Source organism: Copadichromis virginalis, linkage group LG7, assembly GCF_057382275.1.
Source record: "Copadichromis virginalis isolate Kocher_CV1m ecotype Utaka linkage group LG7, C_Virginalis_male_GT1.1, whole genome shotgun sequence".
NCBI classification, from domain to species: domain Eukaryota; kingdom Metazoa; phylum Chordata; class Actinopteri; order Cichliformes; family Cichlidae; genus Copadichromis; species Copadichromis virginalis.
In genome coordinates this window covers 40338437-40348886 of record NC_140624.1, presented here as the reverse complement: position 1 = coordinate 40348886, position 10450 = coordinate 40338437, and the positions used below count along the sequence as shown (strand labels likewise).

The window sequence follows — 10450 nt, the reverse complement described above, 5'->3', positions numbered from 1 at the left end:
GGCTGCCTCTCTCTGAGCCTGGTTCTGTCAGAGGTTTCTTCCTGTTGAAAGGGAGTTTTCCCTTGCCAGGGTCGCCAGGTGCTCGCTCATAGGGGGTCATTTGGTTGTTTGGGTTTTCTCTGTATTACTGTAGGGTCCTAACTTTACAATATAAAGTGCCTTGAGGTGACTGGTGTTGTGATTTGGGACTATATAATTGAAACTGAACTGAAAGTTTAACACAAGAATAATAACACTGACTAAGCGCATCTACAATGACAACTCTGGATGTTTCATAGGCTTTTCTCTGATTTTCAACCGTCATTTTTTTTCAGCGGGTACAGCTGATTATGGATATATTTTTTTGAAAGTGTGGCGTGTTATTACAGCACTTGAATTCAGTGAGCTTATTCTTTCACAAATGACTGCAAAGGCATGCTGAACTGCTAGGTAACTGATTCTATACACCCTTGGCACTAAAAAGATGAAAGATTAAGAAGTGTGGCACAATACCTTTTGTCCGAATAGTGTGTGATCATCACAAATATATTAATATTCATCAAAACAAACACCCTAAAATATGCAGAAAATGGGCCTATATTGTGCAAAAATGCCAATGATCAACAATACAGAGTCTGAACTGAAATAAATTCTGCTTTTATTTATTTTTTTATTTTCTCCCATCATGTTATATTGAAAGTATATCACTTTCACTTTTGCTAGCGATCCAAGTGAACAGCTAAAAAACAACCAGGATGGTGGTTTGTCCCATTACAAACTTTGTAAAGTGAAATCACAGGAAAGGAATGAAGTCACACCTGATACCACAACTCAGACTTACAGTGGCTGATACTTTAAACCCCTGTAACCAACTCCACTGAACTGTATCTCTGAGTTTTCTGCATTTTTAAGGAAAATATAAGTAATATTAAACAAATCCTAACTGTCTCTCAGAGAGCTCAGCCTGCAACTCAATGCTGATTAAATCCAAGGAGCTTCTGGGTGAATCGGGCTCATTATATCAGTACACGTGAGGCATTGTGATCATATTTTGGTGGCGTGTTAGAAGGGAGTTGAAAAGCTGTTATGTCTAGTATTTGAACAATGCCAACCCCAAATAGCATTAAAAGAATTGGTCTGTTAGTGATGCATGTCTGAGATGTACAAGTTGATCAGTTTCACAAGGACTGCCATGTTTCTCAAACAAAAAGCTTTCACTCTAAAGCATGTAAAATATGCTATAATCACAATCACTGCCTGCATGCTCTCGGTTTACTGTTTCCATGCCAGAAATAGCTGGCATTCGAAAGAGCTTTTAACCTTACCCTGAATTGGGTGAGAGACAGATGTAGCATTAGGTTTTCATAAAACATCTGGAAGTTAAGATTACTGCGGTACCGCTTCACCATTAAAACATTTAAGAGAAAATGTTCAACCACAAAAAGTTTCAAATGCAAACAAGGTGAGGGTGATGTGAAAGAAGTCAGACATCACAGGTAGCTCAGATTTCAAGCTGTGATGGAAATCCAGACTTGAAACCGATTCTGGAAAGTAGACAGTGCCCTCTTCCCTTTCATACGCTGTCTTGTTAAAACAATACTGAGCAGGTCATTCAAGTTAAAACAAATCAGTACATTTATATCTTTCAGGCGCTAAAACATCCAGTTCAAGCGATTTAGTTAGTTTTCCAGTCTTTGTTTGGGCTGTTGTTGATTGTTCTTTCCCGACCGAGTGCTCCCATGAAGAGGCAGTGGAGACGGTCACGTGACCCTGAAACTGTGACTCAAACGCAGCTCCAGTCATACTGAGAGCAGCTGTTTTAAATATCTGCTGCAATCCTGCTGAGTTGCAACATGTGTCTGGAGCGTCAGCAAAATCCTTGTTAATGGTACATTCATCAGAGCTTCAGATAATACAAGAAGTTGTCAAATGGCCTGTATTTTTCTTCCAATGCTCCAACTAGACAGCGAGGGATCATCACAAAAAAGATTTTTCTTTTAAAGGACAATAAGATGCTCTCGATTATGAGAGGATGACACCACCACCACAACCCATTTCTTTGAAGCCTTTGTAGTCTGTTCTCTTCCTTGTCTCACTCTTGTGCTACTGGTCATCGTCATATATCTGCAGTGCGTCCTCAAGCTTGGCCGTGATCTTCTGGAAGAAGCTGATCTGCTGGCGTAGGTGGTACTGCATCTGTGAGCGGAAGTCCCGTACACGTGTGCGGTGGAAGTGCTGGATTTCTGCCAGCGTGGCGAAAGAAATGATGTTGCAGCGGTCATGCAGCTCACCTTCCTTCTTTGGGCAGTCTTTCACCTTGGTCAGCGCACCTGGGAAAATACATCGGAGAGTTCAAAAGTTTAAAAAAAAAACTTTCGGATTTTTCACAATAAAAAAAAAAAAACTTATTCAAAAATATTCTGTGATCATGACAACACTGGAAATAAAACCCTGACACATTTATTTCAGAAATAATATTCTACAGCTATCCATTCGCTTCTGCTTATCCTTTACAGGGTCGCGGGAGCCTATCCCAGCTATCATAGGGCGAGAGGCAAGGTACACCCTGGACAGGTCGCCAGTGTGTCGCAAGGCTAACGCACAGAGACAAACAACCATTCACACTCACACCTGTGGGTAATCCTCACTAACTGCATGTCTTTGGACTGTGGGAGAAACCCACGCAAACACAGGGAGAACATGCAAACTCCACACCGGCCTGATGGTGGAATTGAACTCAGAACCTTCTTGCTGTGCGGCAACAGTGATAACTACCATGCCACTCTGCTTTGATATTCATCTATCTTAAAATACATTACCTCAAAAACAGGTTTCCTTTCTTTACACAGATAAACAAGAACACTTCAGCGACAGATAGCTGATAAGATAACAATCTAAGTTTGCACACTTGAAGTTACAGTCACTAAAGGTTGTGGCAACACATACACAGATATTTTTGGGTTTTTAGCTTTTAGCTTTTAGCCTACGTGTAAACTGTTATCTCCATTTATCAGATCACTAAAAATGGAGCCTCCAGAGACACATTAAGGGCATACCATTGATGTGGTATGCCCTTAAAGGCAAGCCACATTAATGGTATGATGTTCTTTTTGACATCATAATGTGCAATGTTTTTTTCATGAGACAATTTCCTGTAATGGTAGGTGCAGGCAAAAATACTGTTGCAATACATTTGTTATTCTTAATATCTGCAATTTTGTTCCTCTGTCTAGAAAGACAGGCGTGAGAATGAAGTACTACATCCAACACGAACTCTCGTGGCCCAGAGTCTGACGCCAACATCGTCGCCAGTTTTAAACAGGCCTCTCTGTCTGTCTAACAATCCCAACAATCAGATGACCCCGTGCTGATCAAGCGCTTTGGTGACAAAGGGAAGGAAAAGCTCCCTTTTAACAGGAAAAACCTCAACTCAGGCAGAACCAGGTTCAGTGAGAGTAACCGGTCTGTCGTGAGCACTTTTGGGGGGGGATTTAAAAACATTAAAAAAAAAAAAATACTAAGAAACACACTGGGCCAAGGGGAACAGACACTCTGACAAAGGACAAGTGGAGACAGCAACTATACATAAACAGAAGGGTGATTAGAGGAAGTGCAGACAGCTGGGGAGAAGAAGACATCTGAACTAAATTGCAGAGCCAAGACAAGGGAACTAAAAGCAAAGCACAAGGAAAAAAACTAACTTTCAAAATAAAGCAGGAAGTGAGATATCTAAACGTGGAAAATATGAATGAACGTACGGGAGACTTGACACAAAAAGATGGAGCACTGAGGGAAAAAAATTACTCTAAAGCAACTAAGAACTAATAAAATGGGTAAATACACTAAGGGAGAGAATACATTAAACAGTTTAAACAATAACCAAATGCAAAGTTTAAATGTGCAAAATTTAAAAGTAAAAACTCACAAACATTGGATGAGACAATCTGAGACCATGGCATTGTCATGTAAATCACCACATGGGCTCAGGACACTTCAAGAAATGATCTTGAAACTAGACAGGTTAAAACTTTATTCGAGTATAATCCAAAAACGCTGCCATCTTCTCTGGACGCTTCTTATTAATGTTCATTTAAAAAGCCTGCATCTCTGATGGTATGGAGGATGAATTAGCGTGTGTGGAACTGGCAGCATGCACATCTGGAAAAGCAGCATTAATGCTGAAAGGTATATACAGCTTTAGAGCAACATGTGCTCCTATCCACACAATGCAGTCTTTTTCAAGGTAGGCCTTGCATATATCAGCAAGCCAATGCTAAACTACATACTGTCCATGCATTACAGCAATATTGCTTTGCATTAGAAGAGCACTCAACTGGCCTACCTGCAGTCCAGACCTTTCACAAACTGAAAACACTTGGCACATTGTGAAATGAAAAATACAACAAGGACATTTTTTAAAGCAGCCACTGGATAACTCAAAGACTTTATTATGAATGGAAAGAACAGGAGGACTCCTGCACAGTGCTTTCTTTTTCCTCCTTTTTTTGCCTAGCAACTTTTTGCCCCCTAGGCTTCTGATTGGACAAAATTTATATGGTTAAGGTTATACCGCCACTTGATTTTATTTTTCAACATAAAATCCCCATTATAAAAAATACACTTTTACACCCCCATTGACCAGTTTTCAGGACTTGATGATAACAACAGAACCATTCATCTTCACAGCTTGCTATATGGTTGTGCTCTCTTTAGCTTGTTAGGGTTGACTCGAGTTTTTTGTGCTCAGATAAAAAAAAAAAAGACACTCATAGGAGTTCAGTTTTCCCCCTGAGACAACACTTAGTTGTTTTTTTTTGCCAAAATTAGAAAATTGAGACTTTAAAATAATTGTCCGCAAAGCAGTTGATGACATCAGGGTGGCTACACAGGAAAGAGGAAGTCAAACTCAATAGTCAAATCAAGGAAGTCTGGAATATTTTTAGAACTTCTACACAAATAATTAAAACACAATTCTACAAAAGGAACTTGTGCAATACAAAATTCACGAGGTCGTAACTGGATCACATAAAATCAGGACATGTTGAGAAACCTGCAGAAATGTGCTGATTGTTGCAAACCTTTGCCAGGTTTCTTTGAAGACACCCATCACCCACTTATGACTCACAGTGTTTAGAGTGACTCAAGCTTTGGGGGGGAGGCTGTACAGTCCAGACAGACAGGACCAACAAAGAGGGATCTCAGAGTTAAGGACTAACTCGAATGAATGTGGAGGAAATTGCGAGGAAGCTGATCTTGAACATGCTGACCTAGTTTCTCCTTCTCTCTATCTCACGAAGATCAGAAGCACAAGTTTGCCACCACAGTGAAGCAAAAAAAAAAACTCGGACTTTGCTCTCCTCCCCGCCAAGGGGATTACTGAGCTATAATTTGAACTCTTGTACTGTTATGCTGGTAGGAAATCTTGTAAAGCTCTGTAACTCTCCGTACCCCCTCATACATTCACCTCCCCTCTTCTTCTTCTTCTTCTTCCTATTTTTCTTTAACCAACAGGAGGAAAGAGGAAAAGGGGGGAACAAAAAAAGAGGAGGAGGGGAATGTAATCCTGAGACCGCTCCATTTTGGATTCCTGTAGTCCCGGGGCAACAGAGTACAAGAGGCCCAGGAATTCCCACTCATTCAAATCAGATGTAGCCTTTGGACTTAAAAGACTGAGCTGGCATAGATGACTGTCACCGTAAGTGACATATGTAGTTCAACAAAGCAGTCAAACATGAGGTGTTACAGCTGCCATTTTATATGTTTTCTAATTTAGCCATTACTGGAGAAAGTGTATATGAGACAATATGAGACTGATAGAAATTAGGGGAATGTGGAGCTGCTGCTGCTGAGAAAAAAATGAAGCCTGATGCGTCTGGAAACGCAAACCCGCTAGAGTCCTGTTTTCCTTCTTGCCTATTTCTTTATCAAATCAGATGCCTCGTGAACTAAGCCAGTCATCTTATGCGAATCTAAGTTATTTCACAACCCCAGCAGCAATGTCGACTCTGCAGTATGGTCAATGGTTGAAGGATGTTACTCACCGGATACTGACCTTTTCTAACACCAGCAGAGATGATTACAAAAGTCTGAGAGTTCTTATTGTAAAGGCTTACAAATTCTTCTGCATGCTGGGTCTATTTTATAGTTGTGTTAGTCATTTTCTTTGGATGTGTTATAATTAGGGTTATAATTTAGTTTACAGCAGGATAGAATCTAGCTGAAAACTAGAAGAGGATATACCGTGTTACTGACATCAAGGGTAGGAAAAGCATAGAGGTTTCTGTTACCACTGAAATGTTTAAACCCTTACACATCAGCTCAATTAGTGAGCACAACACTGAAGAAACTTGAGTAGACTTTCATTTTGCTTTATATTTTTGATCCAAATCAAATGATTTCATGGTTATGATCTGGCTTGTAGCTGGCTGGCTCACTTGAAGGCTTAAATGTATATAAAATGTAATAATTTTCTGAAACATCAGTGGACAAAATGAATGAGAAATTCACTACTGGAAGTGGAGGTCTTAAAAAAAGTGGGCGGTCACGGTCACTACCGACCATGAATAAACAGAATCAACTCTTTGTATGAAAAGGACAAAAAAATGTTGCCAGTCAGTGTTTTCAGTGATGAAACCCACGCCGGTGCCCCAGAATTATGTCACTACTTTGTGGGAGATCACCTGAAATGTTTAAATTACGTTGACTATCTTTCCGAGATATTAATCAATTTGGTTATAATTTAAGTAAAATGTGTTTTACTGGTTTAACTGGTTTTTATTTGGCGTCCCATTTTATACAAAATACCCCGAACCAATGATGCTCTGTGGAGAGAAACTTTGGCATGAAAAACTTAACAGGAAAAAAACAGTGAGTTAGTAAGTAAATGGGCTTTGCGAGGCATAAAACAATGTGTTTGTTATTTGTCAACAGGAAAGGAGGTGAAGCCCTGTCAGTCACACGGACTATTGCAATTCAGGCTCGTTCCACAGTTGGGAGCTGGGATTGTATCTGGAGAACAGAGTTCAGCAGACTATAGAAACAGTGTCTCTCGGTCTGGCAAACGTCTGGACTCTGCGTGCCAGGAGGAACTCCCTCCTCCCAACCTGCAGGGAACTAATAAGCCAACTCCTGCTTTGTAAGTGTGTGTGTGTTTTCAAAATGAGCAAATACAGGCCCTCGCACAGTACCCCGAGTGTTACAATGGACCACGGGTTTCAGTTTTCGACGCAGACTGACACTGCTCTTCACTAAATGAAAACAGATGTTTCTCTTGGTTGGGATACAGTCAGAATCTGGGTCTTTGTATGTCTGCATGATTAACAGACATGCTAGAAGCATTTAGACGCATATAATTCATTTAAATTTTTTTCTTTAAACGGCAGTTAAAAGCTTCCCTACATACTTGGTGCCGAGTCTGTTTTCTTTCCTCTAAGTTTGTTTGTTTTTTGATTTTTCATAATTGGTTTGTTACTAATTAGAATTTATTTTCCCAAGAAAGTATTTTAACATGTTTAGGCAGTATTAAAACGTTAGCCCTGCATAAAAATGTGCTCAACGTCTTTCCTTTGCATTTGTGCTCTAAGACTGCAGAGCTGAATTTTTTTTACCAACATGAAGACAAAGACACTCTCCCACCTTTCTGCACATGGATGATGTCAGGGAAGTTGGCCAGGTGTCCTTTGTAGATGTCCAGCAGGTCGGAAATGAGGTCCAGGTCCTGCCGCGGCTGATCAGCAAAATACTCTCCTATTGCCTCGTAAGACTCCCCCGTGTAGGAAATGGCCTTGTTCAAGCCCACTGAGAAGACCTGCTGGTCCAGCTCGAAAGCCTGGGCCAGGAGTTTGAAGGACTGTCCGACCTTCTGGTACTCCTTTTTGAACCCCGATATTTGTTTGCGGCCGAACTCGTTGATGCTGGTGTTCACAACTATGATGTTCTCGTCCATCTTCTTGGTGAATGTTTTGAAGCCTTCAATCTTGCTCTCGACTTCCTGCAGGTCCAGAGGTACAGATGGGGGGCTGACGGAAAAAAGAAAGGGGAAGATTGTCATTTTAAATCTTTTTCTACTGCTTATCTTTTGCTCACTATCTGGCACACCCTATTTTTAAAGGCCTTCAACTCCAAGTTGTTAAAACAGAGCAAAGAACGTAGTTTATAATATTAGTTCCCTATACAAGGTCAAATATCTTTCAGCTAAACTTAACACTATTAAAAAGAACCTGACAAAAAACTTTGTCATTTCCCAAAATGCTATGTGCATCTTAATAAAGACCAATTCTCAGACTCCTACCTGATTGTGAGGAAGAAATTGGCCCCGACCAGCTCGTCCCTCTCTGCCTTCCTCTTTCCCTGCTTCCATGCCTTCTCATCCGCCCCACAAGTCAGGAAATGCTGGAAAACGTCACAGTGCGCCAGCACAGGATGGCTTGTCATGTGGTTCATCCACCAGATCAGACCCTTCCTCCTCTTGGAGAGGAAGTCCTCCTCGAAGCGGCCCGTGGCCTGCTTCTCTGGCAGGTGGGGCACTGAGATGACAGGGAAGCGCTCCACGAGCCGACCGTAGAGCCAGTCAAAGTGTTTATACCTGCAGGAAGGAGTGGAGAGAAGAGAAATTGGGACTGGTTGAATAAGTGAGGTAAGGTAATGCCAGGAGCATGTAGTGAGACAGAGTGAAAAAGATAAATGGAGGCGAAGTGCAGGAATCTTTTCCCAACAAGCCCTGAGGGAATTCGAGTGTAGTTCAACTGACAGACACATGGACATGGAAACAATGTGAAAGCTGTTGAGGGAACCTCAGAGAGGAAACAAGAGAAGGCTCCAGATGGCAAATATCCACAGCTCTGTTTTTAACATTTCGTAAACCGCAGTAAAAATCAGAAAAGTGGAGAAAAGGGAAGACGATACATACCTGCGGTTGACTTGGACATTGGTGTGCGTTGGAGTAAGGCCATATGACATGTAGCTCTTCATCCCTTTGAACTTTGTTTGCTTGGTGGGGTCGTCAATGGTGCACGTGAACGGATAAGGGTCCTCCTGCCACTCGGGTCCATGCTTCCCCATCACCACACAGATCCTGTCTCCATCTTTCACAAAAGCTGACGCCTCCCCTAGCAGGAAGGCCTCCCCTCCGGACTTGACGAAGGTGGAGAACCTGTTCAGGTTCCTCCCCACTGTGGCTGAACTCTTGGCCTGCTGCTGCTGGGAGCTCCCACGGCCCGGCAGGGAGGAGGCAACTGGGTGCAAAGGAGGGCTGCTGCTGAGACCCTGAGGGACATTGGCCACAGGAGAGCTGTCGTCCCACTCGTCATCCCAGTCATCATCGCTGCCCTGGCTAGTGTGGAAGCTGCTGCTATCAGCTCCAAATCCTCTGTGAGGCTGGGAGGATGTGTAGGAGGTCTGGACTTTGGTTTGGGTCAAGGAGAAGCCATTGTTGTTGGAGGTGATGTGGTCTCTGATGATCTCAACATAAGAGGCAGGGAAGAGGCCAGCCTCCCCCTTGCTGTTCTCCCCCTCCAGCCAACCCTCCAGCTCCTCCTCGCTAAACAGAGTCACCACCTCATTCTCTGCTATGGAGATCTCTCCTGGATTTTCAGAGTGGAAATCGTACAACACTTTGGCCTTCAGCGCCATAATTTCAATACTGCTGCAATATATTTTTATATATTTATATCTCTATATATAGATATATATTTCTGGTTCTGATTCTCAAAGCTTCCTCGAAAATGTTATGTCTTCCAGCACGATTAAACCTTTAGGATCTGTGCAGCTTTAATCAGATTTAGGAAGTTTTATGGTAAAAACAACCCATTCCACCTTTGACCAAATTAAACACGCTTGTATCTGTGATCCACGCGCAAAAGAATAAGACGGACACGCAAAAGTAGTCCTGTATCCGACACCCACCTCCTCTCTCTCCTTTCCGCGGGTTCAAATATCATTAGTTTCCATGCACAACTTAATCCAAGTCCGAAAACGCATTCAAAACCTGTCCTTTTTTCTCCCTTACGGAAAGACACCGGCTATTCAAGTTTAAAGCCAACAAACTTGCGACGGCAGGATAGCCGTCTTTCCCTAAGATAAAAGCCGGGGGGAAAGTCCTCTTTTTTTCCCCTCCTCTCTCCAAGATGCTTGTAAGTTAAAGGCACCAGCACTAACACGTAGTTACACAGGCTGACTAACGGAGGGTGGAGCCAGGAACACGTTCAGTCAAGTCTCTGAAGTCGGACCAATAACTTTTAAAAACCAAAAAACTTCCAGCTTTTATATACTCATCAACAATCCACATCAAGCGGGGTATGTTAGATTAACTGCCCCAGTTAACCTGCTTTATAGGCTATGACGTCATTACACGTAATCTTTGAACTGGTCTCGGGCTAACCTTATGTTAATTAGAGAAATTCGCTAGTCACTCTTCAGGATGCTAAAAATACACACTTTAAACGTTAAAAGTTAATTTGGGCTTTGATAAAAA

At 42.0% G+C, this 10450-nt stretch overlaps 1 protein-coding gene across 1 annotated transcript; it reads right to left on the bottom strand.

Annotated features, from left to right (window-relative positions):
- Positions 1-620: 620 nt before the first annotated feature.
- Positions 621-10233, bottom strand: LOC146705623 (sorting nexin-18-like). The gene is made up of 4 exons (XM_085463358.1): positions 8888-10233; positions 8270-8563; positions 7615-7997; positions 621-2309 (listed from the first exon to the last, which is right to left on the bottom strand). The coding sequence occupies exons 1-4, from the start codon at positions 9607-9609 to the stop codon at positions 2083-2085; spliced, it is 1626 nt and encodes a 541-aa protein (XP_085319484.1). The 5' UTR covers positions 9610-10233; the 3' UTR covers positions 621-2082.
- Positions 10234-10450: the final 217 nt, after the last annotated feature.

Bases quoted from the DNA above. Each gene is read 5' to 3' on its own strand.
- LOC146705623 (XM_085463358.1), bottom strand. From the start codon at position 9,609: ATGGCGCTGAAGGCCAAAGTGTTGTACGATTTCCACTCTGAAAATCCA. The intron at 8,564-8,887 runs GTATGTATCGTC...TCCTTCCTGCAG, and splicing joins AATGTCCAAGTCAACCGCAG to GTATAAACACTTTGACTGGC. The intron at 2,310-7,614 runs GTGGGAGAGTGT...GTATTTTCCCAG, and splicing joins CATCATCCATGTGCAGAAAG to GTGCGCTGACCAAGGTGAAA.